The following is a 25,754-nucleotide window of genomic DNA, read 5'->3' on the forward strand; positions in this document are numbered from 1 at the left end:
CCCTCATTTTTTTTTTCGTACTAGAAGACAGCGTCTCCCTCTCTTAAGAGCCATATACAGTGAGTGTCAATAGTTTGTTGCCTAATGGATGTTTGAGAAATCAAGTGAAAAAAATGATAGAAAAAAACACTTTTCCAAATTTTTCTTTTTGCAGATGAGTTCCTTGTAATCCGTAGATATTATTTATGGTTTTCAAAAAAAATAATTAATTTTATTTCATATCAAAAATAATTGTTTTCCAAAAGTTGGTCATTTTTGAAAAATCAAAAGTTTGTTGCCTCATTAAAAAAACTAATTCAAAATGGTGAAAACGTGCAACCAACTTTATGTAAACCGCTAACATTTTGAGCTTATGTCATTTGATAGGCAAATGGTGGATTTGTACATTTTTAAGGCTGTCAATGGTAAATATATAGGTGTAAGAGTGATGATAAATAACAAGAAAAAATCAGTTTTTTGATAATTCATAATTTAGGTTAAAATGGCAAATTACAAAAAGTTGAAAGGTGGGATATTGTCCAGAGATACTGCTGGAAGGAATCGGCGTCGCTTAATTGCCAAATTTTATGGAAATTCATGAAAAGTTATACATAAAATGGTCAAATATTATAGTTATGAGGCACGAGTACATCTGAAAAACGCTACTGGTAGACCCAGGGTTTCGACTCAGAAAGTCGATAACCGCATTCTAGGTATCTCTGATAGTAGCCCCATGATGTTTGCTTCAAAAATTCAAAGTCGGCTGGTTACAGAAGGCATACAGGCTTCAAATGCTTCGAAAATCAAACTCAAAATGAAAGAAAATATAAGAATAGGTACTTGGCTCGCAAGATTCCATTGGTAAGCAAAACCAAACTGCGTAAGAGGTTGTATTTTTACGTTTTTAGCATGCTCCAAGTGAATTTACAACCTTTTAACCAGATTGGTTTTGTTTACCAATGGAAACCTGCAAACCAAGTAATTATTCTTACCACTTTCATTAAATTGCTGTTGGTTTTGAAGCCTGTATGCCTTCTGTAACCAGCCAACTTTGAATTTTTGAAGCAAACATCATGGGGTTACTATTAGAGATACCTAGATTGCGGTTATCGACTTTCTGAGTCGAAACCCTGGGTCTACCAGTAGCGTTTTTCAGATGTACTCGTGCCTCATAACTATAATATTTGCCCATTTTATGTATAACTTTTTATGAATTTCCATAAAATTTGGCAATTAAGCGACGCCGATTCCTTCCAGCAGTATCTCTGGACAATATCCCACCTTTCAACTTTTTGTAATTTGCCATTGTAACCTAAATTATGAATTATCAAAAAACTGATTATTTCTTGTTATTTATCATCACTCTTACACCTATATATTTACCATTGACAGCCTTAAAAATGTACAAATCCACCATTTGCCTATCAAATGATATAAGCTCAAAATGTAACCGGTTTACATAAAGTTGGTTGCACGTTTTCACCATTTTGAATTAGTTTTTTTAAAGAGGCAACAAACTTTTGATTTTTCAAAAATGACCAACTTTTGGAAAACAATTATTTTTGATATGAAATAAAATTAATTATTTTTTTTGAAAACCATAAATAATATCTACGGATTACAAGGAACTCATCTGCAAAAAGAAAAATTTGGAAAAGTATTTTTTTCTATCATTTTTTTCACTTGATTTCTCAAACATCCATTAGGCAACAAACTATTGACACTCACTGTATAAACGGAGATTTAAATGTGAGGGAGGCAAAATTGTCTTTTTTAATGTTCACAGCTATTGTGGATAAAAATAAATTTTCTCATTGCGTGTTTTATTTGGTGCGAGAGTGAGAGGTGACAAGAGAGTTGTATATATATATTTTTTCTTTACATTGACGATTTGAGTATTTCCGGTGAGGAAATTTCTATCAAACTTTTCTCAAATGATAGCGTAAAAGTCATTTTATTATTATTTTTTTCTTTGATTGTATGCTTGATTGAAATGGGATTTTTGCATGAAGAGTGATCACTTGAGAATTTGTACTGGGTTGTGTTTCTCTTCCTCAAGTGTGATCACATCATATAAATTTTTATGTGTTGCATATGAATGATGTTTGAGATGTGTAGCATAAATATGTTTAAATTGAGTATAGGGAAGTGAGGGTGTTCCAAGGGGGATAGAGGATGAATGTATGATGTTGAGGATGAATGAGAGAGTGAGAAATAGAGATCTTCTCAATGTAATTCTAACGCGCAACTCAAGAAGATTTCTTTTGGCTCAGCACGACAAGAAGATGTTGATCATATATTTTAGTCTCACTCTGTTGCTCCATTGAGATAATCGTCGCGATAGTGTTTTGTCTGGCTTTGCGGTTTTTTTGCCTTCTTCTGAGAATATCAATTTTTGGGACAGATCAAAAGAAAAATATGAATTTTTAAAGTGCAGTAAAAGGAGTAAAAGTGAGAAAATGTCGTGTGAATAATTGAAATGTGCTTCGTGATCTTACTTTGACATCTGAAGATAATTCTTTTGAGAGTGTTCAAATGCGGGGAAATATGTGGGAAAATATGTATTAAAGAGTCATTCAACTGTGAATTTTTTTTCCTACTTGATCAACATCACTAAACACCCACATTTTCGCTTTCTTTGCCGACACTCGTGATTTGGCAAATTTTGTTGTTTTTTTTTGGATCTTCAAAGCACATTGCTAATTTGTAATATTTAGATGTAATATAGTCTCCTATTCAAGCACTTTTACGAGAAAAGAGTGATTTCTTTAGAGAAAATTGAGTGATTTAAATTGAGGATCAAAGTTGATTGAGTGGTGAGACTTGTGAACAATTAATACCAATTGATTTTGCAAATGATTCTCTATTTTGTTTGTGAATATTAAATGGGGAAAAATATATATATAAGTAATACGACAAAGAGTTGTAATGTTGAATTGGGTTTGTCGAAAAGCTGCCTTGGAAAATTTAATCCTGCCAATGGTATAGAAGAACAAAGTGGGACAGAGTGAGAGAGAGTGAGAGAAACTCAGTGATGTAACGCAAATTTAAAGTGTATAGTTATGTTTGAAATGTATTTAAAATTTATATTTAGAATTTTGTGGTGACTTTCCTCAAATAATATTATTCATTCGGTGTACCAAGGGTAATGATGGCCGAGGCGAGTGCAAGGCAGCGGCATGTTTGTCAGACACAACACAGAAAGTCACAAGACTGTGGAGAATACTTGTGGGAAATTTTATTCATAGACAAGAGTGTTTCCAATCATCAATAAATCATTCAATCGAGAGCATTTTTTTTGTACTCTCTTTAACTCCTCAATATTGCAAAATTGCGAACTAAAGTTTTGAATTGACTTTGGAAAATGCTCAAGTACAGAAGAGTGTTTTAGTAAGAGAGAGAGACGAGAGATAGTTTGGCTGGTAACAAAATGTGCTTCAATATTCGTCGATTTTGCATCAATTGTCGAGGTTTGTTCCAAACTAACATAAAAAAAAATATTATTCTTCCTCTTCCCATGGATTATCAGTTTCACTGTGCATTGACAGTGATATAAAAGATGTAGCCATATTGTCCATTTGCTTAGTATCAAAGTGTGTGGAGCATTTTATGGTTGAAGTATCCTCTTGGGAATCTTTTTCATACATTTTCACAATTTCCTCAAAAGTTGGAATTGATGTTTCAGTAACAGAAAAATTTGCATCTTCAAATTTTGAATATTCATCCATTTGTGAAATACTTTCATTACCCTCAATCAGAATGGAAATTAATTTAGCTAGGAATCTATTTCTCTTCCTGGCCACCTCTATGATGGGTTTCTTCTGTGAATCCAGTATTTGAAGAATTTTCTCCAGGAGCTCCTTATCTTTAATTTGCTTGACATTCAAAGTGGAATTCCGCAGAAGGGATTTCAGGAAGGAATATTGCTTCTGCAAATTATCACTTACAGATGAAAAATTCATGGTGTAAACAATTTTTATTGAGCAAGGGAATACTTTGATTAAAAATTGATATTGTTCCACGAGCGGTAAAATTAAATTGATCGCTTATCCCTATTGTCCTTATCCTCCATTTCAGAAGGATTTCGGAATCGATCCCATGCGTTCTCAAAACAAGATTCAGAATTTGTTACAGCCACCTTGTCCCGGGTCCGCCCCGAGATCGCTTCCTCTTTCTAACAACTTCCATAGATTTTTCAATCAGTATAGATAAAAGAAAAATTGTTTATCAGTTTTAAATGCATTTTTTGACATTCTTGAATGTAGAAAGGTTCTCAAGAAGTCCAGATGATACTCAGTAGATCAAAGAGTAGAGTACTCGCTCCATTCGATGTATGATACAAATGTTCCAGGTTTGACTCCCTTTTAATTCACAAGGAATTTTTCTGGCATATAAAAGTGTTCGAATTGCATCCAGTGAGCATCAGTCCACTTGATGTCCTTAAAATTTATGAAATGTTAACCTATTATCATTTATTAAAAGCTTTGAGCTCTAATTGTTTTATTTAACTGTTCCGCATCTTTTAGGACTTTTAGTACCCAAAGTAAAATATGGATATTCTGGGACAAACAATTTTTTTGGATCATAATAAAAGCAACAAAGATTGCAAACTACAAGGAGGATAGATAAATTTAGGATATTTTTGCACAAGTTTGATAAATTCCTGGTGCTAAAATATTTTCATTTCATTTCATTTCATTTATTTCAAGTACTGCTTTTGAGCTAGAGCTCTTGAAAGCAAAAATTTAGACAGAGATATAGGTGTACAAAGACTTCAATGTTTGTGTGATAGCGGCCACCGCCGTCTTAGCGTTGGCAGAGTAAAATTTCGATTTAAAAAATCATAAAATTGGTTCGCTAGCTATATTCACAGCGAACAGACTGGGCTTTTCTACACGGTCATTTCTTTTTTACGCCTTCATTGCTTTTTTACATTTTTTTACGCTGTTACAGTCTATAAAAAGTTTAATCGATGTTATATTTTTTTGTATATAAAAGTATAGATAAAATTGTTAAAATAGTAATTAGATCTACATTATTTTATCCATACAATACTTTAGTTTTATCTACTTCATTATAAGAGAGGGCTTGCCTAGAAGGTCTCAAATTTGATAACTTTAAAAACGAACACATTTCTTTTCTTTCGAATTCTCTAATTTTTCATAATTCAGATAAGAAATTTGTTTTATTTTTAATATAATTAACCGATATAGTTTGTTTGTAAATTTGTTTTCTTTAATTTTTAATAGTTTTTTTATGAAGAATATATTTTCAAATTTTGGTTTATTATGCCGGAAACAAAAGAGTATTTCCTTAAGGGGGTTTCCTAGTTACAAGGTCAAACGAGGTCAATATTTTCTTATTGCTTAAATAGATAGATAAACTATCTAAGAATATACATTAAAAATTTCATAAGCAATTTCAAATTATTTCCGAAGTAACAGAGACAAAAGTAAAGTAGCGCAGAGAAAATTTGCAAGCGCTTGGGCGAATATCCAAAAGGCAATAAGGCATATTTTGACCAATATCCTATGTTAAAAATCATTTAAAAATGCATACATAAAAATAGATACCAAAATCATCAATCTATAAAATTATTTTTGTTGATAAATTGTGAGGAAAAGCAACGAATAACAAAATGGGTCCTTACGAAAAATGCTTATTTAACCCTTTAACGACGAGACAGTTTTCACTGACCGAAAATCAGCAATAAAAATTAAACCGATAAACAAAACTTGTGAAACGTCTTACATCTAACCTTCAAAAAGCCAACAGAGTCTGACTCAGTGTATTTCTTGCCTCTACTTACGCTAGGGACAATAATAGTCAAAAAATTTAAGTAATTTTTCTGACGATAATAATGAATAATTTTTTTCGCTTTAACGAAAAATATAATGTTTGAGTATTGTAGTTTCTTGTTCCAAAACAGTTTTGCTTAAAAAGGTTAGAATTATAAAAAATAATTTTTAATATGAGAATTTAAAAATTCGCCATTTTTGAGCTTAAAACTTTACTATATAGCAAATAGTTGGAGACTTGTAAAAAATATCCTAGATTCCATTTAACCTTCTACTTTGCAATTACGTACAAACATAAGAAAAAAATAACTTTAGGCAGCCAGGAAAAATAATTTAGTTTATGGGACACCGGTTTCTCAATCGTCCTTAAAAAATCCATGTTTTTTACAGAATTTTCGACATGAGGTGGTTGAAAGTAGCGCTAAGACGGCGGTGGTCCACAAAAAATTTCTAAAATTGTTCGTAAATGTTTGTGAATTCCTATTGGGGACTTACGAAATGCTCGTATAATGTCTAGCGCACAATAACTCTTGTTTGTAAATATGTTTTTAAAATTTCCTATGAGAGTGAGCGAGATAACTAGATCTAGATCTCACTTACTCTCATTGAAATGTCAAAAACATGTTTACAAAACAAAAGTTATTGTGCGTTGGGCATAACCCACAAATAAGTTCGTAAAAGTTTGTACTTTTTCACAAACATTGTAACATGATCACTTGGCGAGTATTTTTTGTTCTATTACAAATATTTGCTCGTAAATGTTCGCAAACACACAAAAAATGTTCGTAAAATTTTGTAGTTTATTTGTAAATTTTTGCCAGATAAACAAAGCCGAATATTTCGTGCTTGGACTGGACACCTGTGTTCGAAAAACATTTCGATATCGAATATTTCAATGTCACAGTTGAAACACTTTAAATGAAGGACCTATTTTTTAATCGATTTGCTCAAAAATTGGTTATTTCTTGGATTTCTGTACTGTATTTTGTACCATTTTATAAGAAAACCTCAGTCATTCATTCAATGACCTTCTTAAAGCTTATTAAAGCAATGGGATTGACTTAAAATTTTACCGTTGTTATTGTTTTTACGTCACTGGGCTATTTTTATGTCAATAATTCTTCCAATTAATAATCTTAATGGTTTTTATACAAAAGGGGCGCTAAAGGCGCTAAAAGATTAAGCAAATTTAAAGAGGTAGTATTGAAAATCAGTATATCCAGAAAAGCAAATTCAATTTCTTTTTGTGCAGTCTTATTCTTTTAACTCAATTAATTAATTAAGAAGTGTCTTAACAACCCTAGTCGGGTTCTAAGATATCCAATTGAAATTAACTCATTTTCTTGATTTCAAAATTAATAGGATAATTATTCAATTAATGTGACATGATTTGTGTTGAAAGAATCAATTATAAACTGAATTTACTCGTAATTCAAAATTAAGTTTATCACTTTTCTCTTGTGTATGTCACATCAGGAAAATCCCTTCGTGATGATCAGCAAGAAGACACAGTTTCACATAAACCCCCCAAGGGCACTTCTGGTATTTGTCTCAATATCTCAGGGGTGCGTTCATCCAGTATTTCCACAGTATCTGCATCGACTGATGAGGGTGGATTTAACGAACCATCGCCGGAAATTAAAGCACCCCTGAAGCCACCGTATGACTTTGATCTTCCTGCAGACCTGCAATTGCCACCAGAACCACCACCGTCTGCGAAGGATTCCTCATCAATTGACTCCAATCTGTCTCCCCATGAACTCCACTATGTGGACGTGGGGTATCGATTGAATCCAGATGGAAGTGAAGGAGATGATATGTACAGGGAGAATGAGTACTACAGTGGCCAGGGAGAGTCATTTAAAGTGTCTCAGGGACGAAATATTCCGCCCCCATTGCCCTATCCACCGCCCAATTGTATGGAGATTGAGGGAAAAGTGGTGTATGCCACGATAAAACCTGAACTGCCACCACCGAATGAACTATTTGCAGACAGCAAATCAAATTCCCTTGAAGAGGATGTTCAATCGCCATCGAGCGGAAATGCTCCAGATTATCACAGTCCTCAGACCATTCTCGATCCTACTCGGCCAACATTGATTGGGGGTGTGCCTGAGTCTAATGGGTGTCACGATGAAGGGAAATTGCTGGATGATCCTGAGGTATTTCTCAGTCAGAAGCCCCTGCCGCCACCTCCATCACCTCCATCAATGTCTGATGGGCCGCCGCTCGATGTGCAGGATGTTAAATTTGCCGATGCAAGCGACAGTGACCATGAAAATCTACCCGATGCAATGACGGCCGATGAGGCAGAGAGACTCTTGAGTTCTAGGTAAGTTTATTTCTACTCTCTCTATTTAATCTTTTTGTGTGTTTTGTCATTTCAATCAGAAACTATCATAAGGGTGTGGAAAGGCAATTTTTACAAGGCAATTATCTTATATTCCAAATACTGCAAAGAATTGTCTTATCAGAATGAAAGTTTAATAAGAACTCTACATGTTTTGCACATTCAAAGATATAACTTTAACATACGATTTCATTTAATTGAAAAAAAGAGAATGTCTATGCAAAAAAACTGAAATACTTTAGAAGTCTAAGGTACATAAAGAATATAAATAAATAGAATAAAAAAAACGAAAAATACAAATAAAAAGAAACAAAGAACAATGAATAAAAAAAAAGAAAAAAAATCTAATTTGACTTTAAGATTGCCCTTAAATAGGCGGAATCCGCTTTTATTGTACTCAATTTGCGGAATAAGGGCGCAAATGAAAGGTCTCATTAAATATTACAACTTTCTAGCACATTTGAACTTCATAAGACAAACGCTAGGGGCGTGCGTTTCAGTCGAAAAAACATTTATTTTTATTACAGGGTGTCTGAAAAAAATGCAACAACTTTTAGAGCGCATAGATGTTAAACCGCTAGTGGCAGCGGTTTCATATTTTGCATAGTGGTAGTTCATTTTATTCGTTAAAAGTCTACAAAAGCATTTTGGATAATATTTTGTAAAACTTTTTTAAATCGTAATGGAATTCAAACGTGACAATTTAATGTTTGGCAGGAAATGGGGAAGCAGCTATCGTTAGGGCTCTTCAAAACCCTGAATGTAATTAAACTTTCCGTTTTTCGAAACATAACTTGGTACAGGGAGACTAGTAGCATTTTAAAATGATTTGGTGGAGGTCTAAAAAATTGCTTCATCGCTAGTCATCGTTCTTAAACTGAAGAAGCAAATAGAACGAAATCTGCGTCACATCGGCGGACAAACGGTTTGTGAGACGCATAGATTGCAAATAACCATGAAATCGCTCCATGGAAATTACAAGGGGCCAACTAATTTTCGGCCCTTTTCAGGAGACAGCATGAAAGATTCAAATTTGTGTAAATAAGTATCTCAATTTAATGACTGAACAAAAACAATTTATTCCTTTTCTATTTGAATGAGCACTAATATAAACATCGAAACTTTTGTATTTTTACCTTTCAAAATATGTTTTTTAATGAGTTAGCTCCTTGTCGTTCTAAATGATGTGCAAATTTTGCTAAAATTAGAATGACAAGGGATCAACTTGCTTGAGTTAGTCCCCTGTTTCACAAAAATTTGCACGATGAATATATTTTGTGCCCCTTTACTTCAAACAAAATTATGCCAAAAAGATTAAAATTTTGAAAAACTTTCTAATAACGAAATTTAATGACTTATATCATCTGAAAATTTATTAAATTGTCTTTCTAAGTGCATTAGAATCTCAAAATCGCAAAAAAGTGAATTGACCCCTTGTAATTTCCAAGGAGCGAAATAAATATTATTAAAGGACCTCTATATAAAGTCTTAAAAGCCCTGAAAAGGACCAGATTTCATCGATCCTCAGAAAAAAGTTATTCTCGATCGACGAAGGAGTAAATTCGCTTGCACGTTCATGGTCAATTCCAGAATGTCGCCTTTTCTGATAAGAAAACTTTTCAATTGAGTAATTGATGTGCAAACAAAATAATTGTATCTATCTGAAGGAAAGATCTTACAATAATTTAGACGTTCGAATGGCCACCGGAAGTCAAGGACCACTTATTTGATGGTCTGGACTTCCTTGAAGACAAATTATCGCTTTCCACAGGGGTTTTTAGGCTATACCGTCAAAACGATTGCCAATGTGTTTCTGGAAATTGTCGATGAGCTTGAGGCAGCCCTTCCTCGTGAATAGCAGGACATTCAAAAAGCTGACATTCGTGCACTTTCGATAGCACTTTCAACAGACTTAGACCATAATTAAGTCAAAATACGATCGTATTGAACAAAACCGATAATGATCTAAAATTTTGATGTATTTACTAGGGGAAAGTGCTCTCCCTTCGAACGTTCATGCCTTCGAACAATGTGAATTTCTTTTGTTTTTCATAATAGATTTACATTAAATTATTACGGAATTATTAACAATTGATGATAAGCCAACTAATATTTGATAGAAATGTGTAAGTCTCTAAGGAAAACTAAAAGGATATTCACATTATTCGAAGACATGAACGTTCGAAGGGAGAGTACTTTCCCCTACTATTTTTTCTTTATTTCAAAAAAATTAGGATAATATAGCGCTTTAGTTTGTTGCATTTTTTTCAGCCAACCCTGTACATAATGTAAATTCTCGACACCCGCTTAACCGAATTTGATCATTTTTATGATTACTTAAACATTATTGTTGAGAATATTTATGTCTATATTTTGTCTACATTTTGTCTACATAATTTTTTGCTCAGATTACGCCATCTCTCCGATTTTGTCATTTTAGCGTAAAAAAAGTTTTTCCCATGATAACTCTGTGAAAATGCACAGGTACAGATACAATCATTTTACTCAACCATTTTGTTTAAAACAAGGTTTGAAAGAAAGGTCTCACAAAATTCAACAATAAAGAAATTTAATTATCTCAGCTTCAGAGCATCTGCTGATATCATTAAGTTATTCGGCAAAATGATATTGGACTAGCTCTAAAACCGAATTCGCATGCATTATGAGTTGACTGAGGGTTCAAATAATCGCGGGCTGATTCTTGAGAATATTTAGGAGGATCACATTGACAGTAAAATGCTCACCGTGACCGTCAAAGTCTCACCGTATTTCGTTGAAATTACTTCTTAAAATGGTTCCGAATTACCTCATTTTACCCTAACAGAACTTAAATTATTAAGATAGTTTGCATTATTTCCTATTTTTCCAAGATATCAGTTATTTTTCACTATTAGAATTCATAAGGAATTAGGAGAGAAGGCTTTCAGGTTTTGCACACACTCTTCGAACACTTCATATTAATTCTCTTTTAACTATGGCAATATAAATTAATAGCTAGTATTAAGTTACGAATTTCCTGAAAAACTTAGGTCAGTTTCATTGAAGGAATATGGGAAAAATATGAAGTGTTCGATCGAAGCCTCAAACCCTTTAACAAAAACACTATCCAATTTGCTGTACCCCAGAATAGTATTAGACTCTATTAAATCTGAAATTCATTAATTTATTTGAACAAATTTTTTTGGCAGAATAAAATTGATTTTGCAATTTTATCCTCTTCATTTCTCATGACGATTCTCTGATATAATAATATTTTATTTGAAGCCTTTTTTTGCATAATACTCATAGTACAGTACTTAATTTAACAATGTCAAGCTTATAACATTAAGTAAAATCTGCATTATTTAAGGCGTTTAAGGCAAGAAGAGCCATGCAGTTATTGTAGACTGAAAAAGAATATTCGCAGTGTTTACACTTTGCATAAAATACATTACGAAAACACGCCCTAAAAACATAATTGGCCTATTTTGTGATTGATTTTTTGTCCATTCACATTTTGCATCCTGAATCAGTGAATGGGAAATTTGTCCTAATTTTCCTCCAATATAGTTCATTTTCAAATTTATGAATAACAAATGTGTAAGTCAATTCATTCTGATTTGGCAATCATGAGCAGAGAAAATAAATTATTTATGGAAATTTTGGGAGTATTGATTTTGTGTGCTTAACGATGCCTTACGATGCTTACGATAGTTGATGATTGAATTGAAAGATTTGTATATACCTTTTCTTCTAAATGGGTTTATGTTGTGAAAATGTGGGTGGAAATTCATGGTGAGAGAAAAACAGTTTTGGGTGCAAGAGGAAAATTTGACGTGCGACTGGGGAGGGAGTTAAGGAAGGGTATTGGGGAAATTAAAGGAGAAACTGGGAAGGCTATCGAGGTGAAGGCTCACGAACGAAGGACACCCCATAGAGAGTATTGTGGTTTTTTTTTGTGTGAGAATCACACATAAGAATTCCCACCCAATTTTTATTTTAGCATTTTATTTGCGCTATGTTTTATCGATCCCAAGTGACGATGCTTTTCCATAATACGAAATCGCGAGACTGGCTGAACCGAAGGGAGGAATGGGGTGGTGGGTTTTGGGACAAGAACATGGGCAAATAGCATTTTTTCACGAGATTTTTCTCTGTCTCACAACCTAAGCTTTATTTACAGAACTAGTCTGTTTCCTTCCCTGTTTCTGTCTAAATGTTATTATACTCTTTCAATATATTGGTGCTTGCTGGGAAAAAAGTTTTCCTTTAGAGTAGCTGTGATTTTTTTTTCTAGTGCCTTGTTCAGTGTTATCCTTCTTGTATTTCATGTAGAGGTGATTATAGTTTCTTTTGTAACAGAAAGTCATTCAAGAGACACTTAAAATTCTTTAGAATATTCAACAATCAAGTACCTTTTCCATCAAGTTACTATCTTTGAGTTTTCACCGACTATTCACACATATTTTTTTAAGGACTAAAACACATCAATCGTTAACATTATGCGGCTACCGTTATTTATTTTTTTTTAATCTTAAGAAATTTCAAAAGTTTACCATTTTCAAATTTGTTTGTGTTCCTTCTAAATATGATATAAAAATGAAGTTACTTTTTGCATTTAATATTTATTTAAAAAAAAATAGAAATCTGGGGTGAAATGAAAACTTTTCGGTACTATCGAATCGATAAATCTCTATGTCTTACGGTCCTATTACACTAGGATTTCACAATTTAATTTAAAATTCAATTGAGCCAATTGAGCATTAAGATTTCTAGAATTTACTTGAAAATTCTCATAGCCAGGCCACATTTTGCAAGAAATTCCCAAGAGTTGAAAATCTGTATGAAGTCATTTGTTGACACTACAATTTCCTTCGAATTACTTAGGAAGAATTCAGCAAATTACTCCCGATACTGAAGCTTTAATCGCGTACAAGTTCACCCATAATCACTACACTGAGTGAGAGAAATCCGAAAAAGTTAAAATAACATTCCAGAAATGTTAATTTTACCCTGCAGTATTGATCCAAAATCGGTGTAAATATTACCCTTTTTAGGTGTATTAGGGGTTAAAAGTACCCTTTTGCATGTCAATTTTACCCTTAATAAGGTGTAAAATTAACATTAAAAAATGTTGATATATTTTTACATCTAAAAAGTGTTAAAATTATGAGGAAAAAAGTTAATCGCACCCTCTTTTTTCTCAGTGTACTGATTTTGTTTTTTTGAACCCAAAAATATAAGTAATTAAGAGTGAATTTGGTTCAAAAGGCTACTTGTTTAACTGCAATAAGATTGAAATTAATGAGCAATTTTAACATTTTAATTTGCTGCATTCAAATTTATTTGAGCAACAACATTTATGCAATTTTACCATGTTTAAACGTGTTTCTGTGAACCAAGTATAAATTTATATCAATAAATAAATTAAAATCTATCAATTCGGATGAGTTTTAATGCAAAATAACGCATAGGAACAATTTATCTGAAAATTAATTTGAATTTACAAATTGGAAAAATCCTAGTGTGATAGCACGGTTAGATTTTAGTGAATGACAGATTTTTGAACATTATTGAACTATAGGGGAAACTGGGGCAAAAAGTCACAAAACGGATATTTTATTTTTTTTTACAAAGTACTCGAGCGCTTCAAAAATGTCTAATTAGCGCAGTTTTCTAGGAAATTTACCGCTCTATAACTTTGTGAAAGTAATTTTCCTCTCTTTTGTAAGGAAATACGTTTATCGAGCCGTTTTCTAAAATGTAATTTTGTGACCATTCTCAAAAATGCTGGGGCAAATAATAGTATCAAGCACGGAATATTATCATATTTTGATTCGCTTTGTTACGGGATTCCGTAAATTAAAAAAAATACCTAGATAACATAATTTCATAGGAAATTTATTCCTCTACACCTTTGTAAAACACCATTTTTTCTAATTGAACGATAAAAACGATTTTCAAGCTATTTTAGAAAAAAAAACACACAAAATACTGCAAATCGTTTGACCAATGCAAACAACAAGTGGCGACACATGGCATTGACGTTTTTTTGTCGTGAGACATCATAAATTGTTTCGGTTTGTTACTTAGACGTGAAAACAATAATTCTAGAACATAACGCTGGACTACTTAAAAACCTGATTTTTATTAATAATGCAAAAATAACCATTTCGTCGCCACTTTTTACCACTTTTCGCCAGTTTTGTAAAATTTGTAACCACTTCTCGCCACCCACTTGAAAAGAACCACACTCGGTTATTTTAGGCAATGCTATGAAAAGAATACATTCACCATTTCTCTTTCCTTGTGATCACTTTATTATTACTCTCTTTAAATGATTTTTCTTCACTTTTCTTTGAGAAATCAAATTATGGGGCTTTTGCAGAAAGTAAACAATGCAGATTTGACAACTGAGAATGTACGAAGTGAAGTTAGCGTCGCCTATTGAAAAGATATGGCGACAGGTGGTAAAATCAATTCCAGAATATTACCACTTCTCGCCATGCCTCATTTTTATACAAAAATAATATAAAATGAAATATTAATTGACTAAATACAAATTTTATGTATTCCACAAGTGCAATTAAATATTCAATAGACAAATTATTTACCCAAATAGGTATTTTTGGCCTGATGAAAATTTGACGACACTTAGTACATTTGGTAAGAGATGTTGGATTCGATGCACTTGCTTAAAATATTGCTCTAAAAAGTGATCAAAATCGTGAATCCAAAACGAATAATTATTATTTTTCGATTCTATGCGTAGAAGCAGAAACAATACAAAAAAATTGCGACTCATTTATTTCATAAATTGCGAAAAATAGCGATTTCAATGTAAGTGGCGAGAAATGGGGCACTGGCGAGAACTGGTGATTCCACCCTAATGGTAAATTCAAAAAAATAAATCAAAATTGGAATATAAGACACATACCATAAAAGCAATATGTTTTGGCTACTATAATGACCAGCGCAAAATAATTTTTGTTTGTAAACATGTTTTTAAAATTTCCCATGAGAATGAGCGAGATGACTAGATCTAGATCTCACTCACTCTCACTGAAATGTCAAAAACATGTTTACAAAACAAAAGTTATTGTGCGTTGGGCATAATATTTTTCTATTTTTATCAACAATTATGGTTTTCTTGAGTAAAATACAATGGGGAAATGTTATTTGAATAAGTGCAAGCTCAGGTTTGTCAGTGACTTTGAAAATAAAGTTTTTTATCAATTCTACAATTGTGTGGTATGTGTCTCGGCTAAATGTTATTATTTTGTGACGATCAGTGTGTTTTTTGTCCTAAAATATATTTTGATATAATTTTCTTTTATTTAATTTAAACATAAAATATATATTTTCATGTTTTGCTTCGCTTCGCCGAATATCTTCATCATTGTCATCAACTTTTGTCATCATCTGCATTTTATTTGCTTATAAAAAAAATACAAAAAAAATGTATCTGGACAATTTGCAAAACAAAAACTATCCACATAAAATGTACAAAAATAAAATGAACAGGATTTTGGAAAGTAAAATTCGGTAAGTTTATCCTTCATTTATTTACTCAGTTTGTTTGTTTTGCTGTGATTTTTTTATTTTATTAATACCATGAGGTTTCCTTGACGTGTATGGTGTTTTACGTGTTTTATATAAGAGTTGAAGGGGTGTTTTCTAGTGGGAGACGATGTTTAGAATTAAATAAAGTGTTGTCCCTGAAAAGTTGTGTTGATTAACAGAGTCCTCTTGTAACTGTTTCTCTCTCCTTTTTTTCTCTCTCTCCCTTTTCGCTGCACTTTCTATTCATAGAGAACAATCAATACTGTCAGATGAGCAAGCGAAAGAGGTGGAAGCACTCCTCTCAGTTAAATCTCAGCCATCGCAGCCGAAGGAGGTGGAACAGCAAAAAAGTATCCCGGAGATTTCGGTGAATGGTGTCAATGGGAATCACGTGGAGGGTGATCCACTGAATGAGTCAATTGTGTCGGTGGAATCGATGCAGAGTGCCACGGAGACAACGGCCACCAATAAGGTGACATCTAGTCATTTGGATGATGTATCTGCGGCAGGATCTGTGATTTCACTGGCTGAGGGAGAGGCTGATGTTTCTGCAGATGAGAGTCACGATTCCTATGTGCCTGAGTATCCACCTGTAAAGGCTAAGGAAGTCTATGTGGAGGCTGGTGTTCACTATTTTGAGGATGGGAACTTCTGGATGGAAGTACCAGGCCTTCTGGAATCTGACGATGAGGATGATGATCTCGAATATCCGGCCTATACTAAACGGAGTGCAAAAGTCAAATTCAGCACGGGACCAATTCAGGTAGGAATTTCTTGTACTTATATCTTTATTAATTTTAATTAACTCTTTCGCGTCCATAGGGTCATATATGACCCGGGGAAAAAAGTTTCTTTTTGGCTATTTACATTAATTGAAATCTAACTGGAGTCTTGAGAAAATGAGCCAAGAATCTTACATCCTTCTATTATGATGTCGTGCACGAACAGATAGATTTCAATTAATGTAAATACCCAAAAAAAACTTTTTTCCCCGAGTCATGACATTACCCTATGGACGCGAAAGAGTTAACGGACTAATTTATGATTGGAAATTTCTTACATTCATTTTCATCATGATAAAACACTAATTTGCACGATAGAATTGAAATGTGGAGAATCTATAAGGCCGTAGGGAATTGATGTACTGAGGTTTTATAGTTTTCGGATTAATTAATCAGAAGGTGCATTCAATGAAGATGCTCATGGTTTCTATTAAAGTTTATTATCTTTATGACTAGTTAGCTCAATTTTAAAGATTAACAAAAAAATATTAACGAATAGTAATTATCATAGTGCATTCAAGATTATTTTCCAAATAATGGCTTCAATTCTGAGACCAAGATCAAGATCAAAATTTCAAGCTGTCAAGTATTTCCAAGATCAAGATTTCATATTCTGACGCAAAACATTAATGGAACTTAAAATGTATTATCTAAGAACCAAGATTTCAAGATTTTCCACACTTAACGACACGTCACTTCTGACAAATATCTTCATTTCTCTTTGCCAAATTTGTTGAAATTTCGCCGTATAAATTAGAAAAATTAATTTTATGTTCTATTAAATATATTACAGTCCATAATAGGGAATAAAAGAAGTGCAAACAAAACTTGTGACATGTGATAGACTCGAAAATGCTTATTCAAGATGTTATTCTCTTGCAGGTATTGTCAGGGTGTTGTACTTCGAAACGTAACATCTAGAAATATGTACCATTACGATTAAATTACAAGATCAAATATAGCATTTTTTATAGTCATTTTCTCTTTTTGTATCATCTCTTATAGAAATATTCCTCATCAAAAACAATTTCCGCATGAAATTCTTCAAATTGTTAGTATCTTGAAAATTCCAAGCACCTCCAAGAGGTTCTTGGAATTATTTCAAGAAAACAAGAAATTTAACGTTTTGAAATCTTGAAATATTGGTTTTAGAATTGCAAATCTTGATATCCACACGGTTTGTGTCTTGGATTTCAAGATTCCAAGAAATTTGACAGATTTGACATCTTGATCTTGATTTTTTGATTTCAGAATACCAAAATCTTGAAATTTTCTTGATCTTGATCTTGATCTTGGTCTCAGAATTGAGGCCAATGTAAAGTAAACATGTTAAAACACTTTCGGGACCGCAAAATACAGTCAAGTGTGCTAATCCGGGCGCTTCGCTATCTGGATCGTTTATGACTAATCCACTTAAAATAATATTTTTATTTTTATTTCCGCAATATAGTCACTACAGTAACACAACATAACTATTCAAGTTTGAGAAAAAGCAAAAATAATATTTTTATCCATTAAATAAGTGAGTTCAGTGAATGGATTCAAAATGTCAATTGTGAGGTTATGTTAAAAAGTTCGTATTCTGGATGAATGCAAATCATATTTATGTGCTTCTTCCTGAATGTTTACATACAATATGATCGTATAAAATGAAAAGGAAGTACGTTACTACTAAGACTTGTGAGAAAGTACGGGAATTTGATTCAAAGTACAATTTAATCTCACATAAATTTCGTTAGTTTTGAAAAAATCGTTCGAATTTCTGAGGTGAGAAATGTCAGAAATACCCCCCGAGCGTTAGAATTTAGGAGACCCTACTGTAATACTTTTTCACAGTGTTGGTATGCAACCAAAAATTCGCAAAAAGTTATCTATAAAAGCATAACAGTAATTGTTAATTTTAAAATAGTTTTACGACACAAATACATCGCAATTTAACCTCAAAATATTTTAACCTTATGTGTCTTGTTCTAAAATTACAAAAATTGGAAAGGATTTTATCTGTCTTTGAGCCTCATTCTGCTATGTGCCATAAGAAGATACTTGTTTTTTTTTTGTATTTTAATCATTATAACCTCAAAAATTCAATACATTCATTTTGTATTGTAAAATGTCTCAATCTGCCCTCCAAAGGAATTTTTAGCCAATAATTCATCCTCGAAAAAATCTGAATATTTTTTTTAAATTTAAAATTAGTCAAAATTCTAACCTCAAATTCTAATGTAATAATGTATTATAACTTTTAGCTTTTAATAATGTTTCTTCCGTGTAATAATGTGCATTTTGTTTTTTTTTCTATTATTTCGATAGAATTTAGATTTTTTTTAAGAGGTGAACTCTTTTTGGAGGTTAGGTCATTACATAACCTTAAATTCTACACTCAATAAAGTGTGAAATGATTTTTTTTTTGGATAAATCTTTAGGAACGTTATTGAAATAACCTAATTAGCATGCAAAATTTTTAATTCCCGATTGGAACAGTGTATGATAGTGGGAAGTTTGGCAGCTTAGAAATTAAGTTTTTTTCGTCCATTTTTAAATGAAACTGGACCTTATCATGATATAATTTAGCTTCACAAATCAGTTGCGAAGCTAAATTATAGGGTAGGGTAAGTGTGCCGAATTCCGGCCAGCTTGCAATTTCGGCCACCTTTCTTGTTTCTCAAATTTCCATGAACTTTTAGATTTTACGTACTCTAGAGGTTATACAATGCAAAAGAATAACAAAAAATGTAGCTTCGACAAACGAGATGACGTGAAAAAGATATTGGAAGAATTCCCAAAGGGCAAGGAACTATGAGAATGAAGGTGGCCGAAATAGGGCACCAAAGCTATGTCTATATTTTAATTCATTTTAAAATGTATTAAGAATGATTTTACGGTAAATAAAGACGGTAAACTCTTTACAAGGTTCCAAGCAACACTCTTTTAGAAGAAAGAATAAAAAAATCAATTTGTATTTAAAATATTACATTTCAAACTTGAAACTTTGACACTTGCATGCAACTATGCCGAAATTTGGCACACTTACCCTATGTGTGCCAAATTTCGGCATAGTTGCATATAAGCACCGAAGTCCTAAGTTTGAAATGCAATAATTTTAATTCATATTGATATATTTTGTTACTTCCTTTTCGGGAAGGTTGTGTGGAACCTTGAAGACTAGTTTATCATCTTGGTTTTTTTTTTAAAATCACTTTCTAAAATATTGAAAAATTAATAAAAATATGGACATTGCTTTGGGTAGTATTCCGGCCACTTTGAGTGAAATACCGGCCACCTTGTTTGTGACCACCTTTTGTGAAGCAATGTATAGAAAATTTCAAAAAGTTATACGGAACGAGTTTAATATTTAGTTTAATATGTTTATGTTATGACCCATAAGCCCTGAGATCTACCGTGTAATTTGTCCTGAAGACCTGAAGAGTAGCATCTCAAATTTACGCACAGATTCCCGTACCAATTTGCCCTTTCTGAACTCTTCCAAGGCCTTTTCCACATCATCTTTTTCATAAAGCGACTGTTTTTTTCTCTGGACATTGTAGAAATCTGAAATTGAAAAAAAAAAACACAAAATGAATAAGAAATTTAGGAAAGCAAAATATGTTGCCGGAATAGGCAACACTACCTCACTGGAGAGACGCTCACAAAGTATCTACTTTTTTACGCGAAATACAGGATCCAGCTGAGAAATTTTACCCGAAATTTAAAGATTGATACACTATTAACATAAACAGAAACAATCTTTAATGAAAACTAATCAATTTTCATGAAAAACACCAAAGGAAAACCTTGTGCACTTCACCACAAATCACAAGACTGCTAGAAACACAATCGATCTGTCACATTTTTTATAAGACCCTTTCCACACTGAGTTTTTACAACGCAATTTAAATTCAAATTATACCTAAAATTTAACGGTTTTTGTGTTAATACAGTAGAGTTCCTCAAATTTGAACATTTGGGGGGTGTAGTTGACATTTCTCACTCCTCAAATTTGAACGATATTTTCAAAAACGTAACGGAATTCATGTGAAATGCACTTTCCCTAAATTAAGAAAGATGACTTTAGGGAATATATCAATGTAATTTATTGTTAAAGAAATGGGATTTGTTGAGGAAGTTAATATAATACGATTATATTGAGGAAACAACAGAGAAAAATAGTTCTAATTCAGACTCCACGCAAAACTTTCTTCACATAACCTCAAATTTTACATTTTGAACTCAACCGTCGTTCAAATTTGAGGAGTTCAAATTTCAGGAACTCGACTGTACATCCTAAAATGAATAAATATTTAAAAGCAAAATGAATTCATTGACTATTCGAAGATAACATACATAATTTTAATTAATTTATTTGCATGGCCGAAATTACACTCAAAGTGGCCGAAAATAGAAGCTGGCCGAAATTTGGCACACTTCCTTTATTATGATTAGGCTCATTTCCATTTTAAAATAAGAAAGAAAGGCCAATTTCAAAGATGCTCCCAGGGGCATGACGTTTCCTATGTTTCCCATATGTTTCTAGCGTGACGAAAAAACTTTTGAGTTTATTAACTGTTTTCTTTTATTGTAGAATGAATTATTAAAAAATACTAATACAAAATAAAAGAAAATTTAATAACGAAAAGGCAACCAAAAACCATAAATTGGCAACCTACGTAGTTTTGGAGATATCTCGTGAAATGTGTACGAAAACAGGAAAAAAATTACACTAAAATTGGTCGCATTTTTTAGAGATAATGTCACTCCCCTGGGTGCCCCAATTCAATGGTGCCCCATTTCCCCCTGCCAATTGAGTTTAAAAGTTCCACAAAGTTGAAAAAAAAAATATATATTTTAGGTTTTCTCCACATACTCGGTGAATGATTATGATCGACGCAATGAGGATGTGGATCCGGTGGCTGCATCCGCAGAGTATGAGCTGGAGAAGAGAGTTGAGAAGATGGATGTATTCCCGGTGGAGTTAATGAAAGGCCCTGAGGGTCTTGGTCTCAGTATTATTGGCATGGGCGTGGGTGCTGATGCGGGATTGGAGAAATTAGGAATATTTGTGAAAACAATCACAGATAATGGTGCTGCTGCCCGTGATGGACGCATTCAGGTCAATGATCAAATTATTGAGGTGGATGGAAAGAGTTTGGTTGGCGTGACGCAGGCCTATGCGGCATCGGTGCTTAGAAATACATCCGGTTTGGTGAAATTTTCCATTGGCCGAGAAAGGGATCCACAGAATTCCGAAGTGGCTCAGTTGATAAGGCAGAGTTTGCAGGCTGACAAGGAAAAGGAGGAGAGGATCAAGGGGTATAGAAAAGCGAGATTTTCATGTAACCATGATGGTTTTTTTTTCACAAAAAAAAATATATTGATTTTGCAGAAAACAGCAGCAAGATGATAAATTTAGGAGAGTTTCTGAGCACTCTGATGACTCAACACTTCCTGCAAGCGCCAATTCGAGCGTTTCAGATGGACCAATGAGTCCAACAGCAGCCATGGAGTCACTCTTTGATGCCGAAGCTACTCATTCCCAGGAAGTTGAATCACTCAAGAGACTTCTCCAAGAGGTAAGTTACTCAGAGAAATTAATCAATTATCTTTTCTAAATAGAGCTGTCTTTAAAAAAAAATATTCTTCTCTAAAACTATTTTGTATCCTGGATTATGCAGCATAAAGCGGTAAATGAATTATTATAGCAAAAGAATGCTCGTTTGGTATTTTTTTCTGTGGCTTTAAAAAAAATCTAGATCAATAGTTCAATACCTTCCTTATTCATTTGAATGTTTCATTTTTATTGTTGCTGCAGTTTTATAAATTTTTCGTGTGCTATTTTTAGATGCATTATAGTTATGTTTTTTTTTATGTTTTTTTTTTCTTTTCTGTTGATCCACTTTTTGCAGAGTCAATTGAAGTATTTCAGTATTGAAAGAGAACTTTTGGTCACTAGAGAAAAGGTAAGTTTCACTTGTGTGTGCTACATTTTTAGTCTTCATGCTATTTATTGTTCATTCAAGAAAAAAAACTATCAAAACAAAAAAATATCTGGCCTCTATCAATTTTGAGTGTCAAGGTTTGTAGAGTGAGAAAGTGTTTTTGGCAGAATGCAAAAAAAGTGTCTTTCAACCCACTCTGGGGTATTTTTTTTGTCTCTCTTTTGCATGATTAATAACAACGTGTAATCGATAATTCATAGAAAACTTTCTGATTGTCCTACTGTGTGTGTAGCTCATTAAATTGGAATCGACGGGAAGTGAGGCGGAATTGTTGAATGAAAGACTGAGGCAGACGGAACAGGAGTTGGCGAATGCCAAGAAAGAGTCCACAAACTATCAGAGTATGCTTCAACAGTCTCAAGCCCAATACTCTGTCCTAGATAAAAAATACATGAAGGCTAAAAGAATTGTACGGGAGTTTAAGCAGAGGGAGATTGAGTTGGTGGGTTTATTTTTGTTATGTCTATGCTCTATTGGTTGAAATATTTATATCACAATCATGCTATTTTAGATTCATCGAGAGGAGTTCTATCTGCAGTGTCTCCAGGAGAAGGACACGGAATACAATGCACTGGTGAAGAAGCTGAAGGATCGTGTGATATGTTTGGAGCAGGAATTGGAGACTACTCAGAGAAAGGCTGGTTTTCCAGTCTTTCTTCCTTATGACAGTGCAAGTCTTAAGGTAAGAATTCAACATTGAATTTCAAATTAAAATAATTGTGTACAAATTACCACACAGAAAAAAATATTTTGTAAAAATGTTCGTAAATGTCTGTGAAATCCTATGACAGACTTACGAAATGCTCGTGAATCGCATAACCCACAAACAAGTTCGTAAAAGTTTGTACTTTTTTCACAAACATTGTTCGTAACATGATCACATGACGAACATTTTTTTGTACTTTTACAAACATTTGTTCGTAAATGTTCGTAAATACACAAAAAATATTCGTAAAATTTTGTCATTTGTTCGTAAATGTTCGTAAAATGTTCGACAGGAAAACAAACATTCACGAACAAATGACAAAATTTTATGAATATTTTTTGTGTGTTTACGAAATTTACGAACAAATGTTTGTAAAAGTACAATAAATGCTCGTCAAGTGATCATGTTACGTACAATGTTTGTGAAAAAGTACAAACTTTTACGAAAATTTTTGTGGGTTATACGATTCACGAGCATTTCGTAACTCCCCCATAGGAATTCACAAACATTTACGAATATTTTCACAAAATAGTTTTTTTCTGTGCAAAACAAAATACCATTGAGAACTCATTTTGAGGCACTCTGTTGGTGAAGTTATTTACTCTATGATACAATCGTGCTTAGGTTGAATTCTCCTTCAGTTAACCAGAAATTTACTGGATGTTAAGGTGTTCAAATCGCATTTAGTTAGCTTCACTGTAACAAATTCAAAATTGTAAATAAGTAATTTTGCTATATTCAAAGTTAATTTTTATTTTATGAAGCATTTGCTTTACACAATTTATTTAAAAGTAAATGGGTAATTGTATTAATCATCCTGTTGTAAGGTCAAATTTTGATTTTCGGAGACTTGATCAACTTAAAATGCATTTTCAACCTTAATAATTTTTTTTGCCTCATGAGGTAGCTTAAAGAATATTTTAAATGTATTTTTGATATTTGTTATTTAAAAAGTTCAAATAAATAATAGAAAGACAGACGAAAATCAGAAAAACACATGTTTTTAAACGGGTGGCATAGCGTCCCAGCCTGGGACGATCATTAATCATGCGTAATGCTCGAATTCGTGACTTAGATGCTATACCTCAAAAGTACTTTCGCATCATTTACCGTTTACCGGTTCTCAACCGATTAGAACCGATTCATAAACCACTCAAAAGATCCCCCAAAACAGGTTTAATAGTAATAGAATTAATTTTCTCATAAAAATTAGTTATCGGTTATGAATCGGTCCATTACCGGTTCAAAACCGATTGGAACCGGTTCAGTTTTGTGGGAAATTCTAAAAGCTTTCCAACGACCCCAAACATGACGTCATTCACTTGATAAATGCACTCTCTAGTGTCTTTTTGACCTTTGACCTTGAAAAACCGTTATTACACTGACTCTATTATTATTGTGAGAGAAATCCGAAAAAGTTAAAATAACATTCCGGAAATGTTTATTTTACCATGCATTATTGATCCGAAATCGGTGTAAATATTATTCTTTTTACGTGTAGGGGGTAAGTGTGCCAAATTTCGGCATATCTACATGCAAGCGCCAAAGTCTCAAGTTTGAAATATAATATTTTTAATACAAATTGATTTTTTTGTTACTTTTTTTTATAAGGACTGTTGCTTGGAGCTTTGTAAACAGTTTATCGTCTTTATTTTCTCTAAAATCATTCTTAATACATTTTAAAATGAATAAAGTGTAGACATAGCATTGGTGGCCTATTCCGGCCACCAACATTCTCATAGTTCCTTGCCCTTCCGGAATTCTTCCAATGGCTTTTTCAGATCATCTTGCTCGTTAAAGCGATATTTTTCTAGAGCATGCAAAAACTAAAAATTCATGGAGATTTGAGGAACAAAAAATGTGGCCGGAATTACAAGCTGACCGGAATTTGGTACACTTATCCTTTTATGAGTTTAAGTTACCCTTTTTCATGTTAATTTTACCCTTAAAAAGGTGTAAAATTAACATTAAAAATGTTGTTATATTTTTACACCTAAAAGTGTTAAAGTTACGAGGAGAAAAAGTTAATCGCACCTTCATTTTTCTCAGTGTATGCATGCTTCAACGGGATTTTCGTATATAGACGAAAATGTTCGCCTGGGTAATCTCTAAAACATATACGAAAATGAAGAAATTCGCACGACGCGTTTTCGAGCAATCCCAAAAAAAATAGTTTTGGAGGGGAAGGAGAGGGGTGGGGGGGAAATGAGGGGTATGTTATCGATCCTTGGGTCGACTTATGGGGGGGTCCCACGAAGGTCCCAAGTCTCTATCTCTAACCGTTTGGGCTCTAGAGCTAATGACAGCCGGATGGACAGACGAACAGATGGACAGACGGACAAACAGCGTGACGACATTTCTCAGAAATCGTGTGAAACGTGAAGATTTGTTGAGAAAAGTGGTCTCCGGGAGGTGGAAGGTGGAAATTTGGGGGGGGGGGATGAAAAAATCGAGGGGTTACGTACTGTTCTCTTCGTAGAGTTCGAGCAGTAAAAAAGTCGAGCTTTTGGAAAGTCGTACAAAATGAAATCCCCTGAGTTAATCTTGCATCACATTGCATGGTCAGGTTTTCTGCCATCCTCTCTTCTATTTCTGGGCGATACT

At 33.2% G+C, this 25,754-nt stretch overlaps 1 protein-coding gene across 15 annotated transcripts in view; it reads left to right on the plus strand.

Annotated features, from left to right (window-relative positions):
* The window catches only part of LOC129804436 (neurabin-1), a 66,084-nt gene that overhangs the window by 25,204 nt on the left and 15,126 nt on the right, over nucleotides 1-25,754 (plus strand). For 8 of the 15 annotated variants that reach the window (XM_055851706.1, XM_055851710.1, XM_055851708.1 and 5 more), the window contains 8 exons: nucleotides 7,254-8,109; nucleotides 15,631-15,651; nucleotides 15,919-16,432; nucleotides 21,298-21,758; nucleotides 21,832-22,018; nucleotides 22,352-22,405; nucleotides 22,677-22,886; nucleotides 22,956-23,126. In XM_055851706.1, coding sequence (XP_055707681.1) covers nucleotides 7,254-8,109; nucleotides 15,631-15,651; nucleotides 15,919-16,432; nucleotides 21,298-21,758; nucleotides 21,832-22,018; nucleotides 22,352-22,405; nucleotides 22,677-22,886; nucleotides 22,956-23,126 — 2,474 coding nt within the window. The remainder of the gene's footprint in view (nucleotides 1-7,253; nucleotides 8,110-15,630; nucleotides 15,652-15,918; nucleotides 16,433-21,297; nucleotides 21,759-21,831; nucleotides 22,019-22,351; nucleotides 22,406-22,676; nucleotides 22,887-22,955; nucleotides 23,127-25,754) is intronic. The other 7 variants (XM_055851711.1, XM_055851712.1, XM_055851719.1 and 4 more) reach the window with 3 other exon arrangements.

The sequence above is a fragment of the Phlebotomus papatasi genome, chromosome 2 (genome assembly GCF_024763615.1).
Source record: "Phlebotomus papatasi isolate M1 chromosome 2, Ppap_2.1, whole genome shotgun sequence".
Lineage (NCBI taxonomy): Eukaryota > Metazoa > Arthropoda > Insecta > Diptera > Psychodidae > Phlebotomus > Phlebotomus papatasi.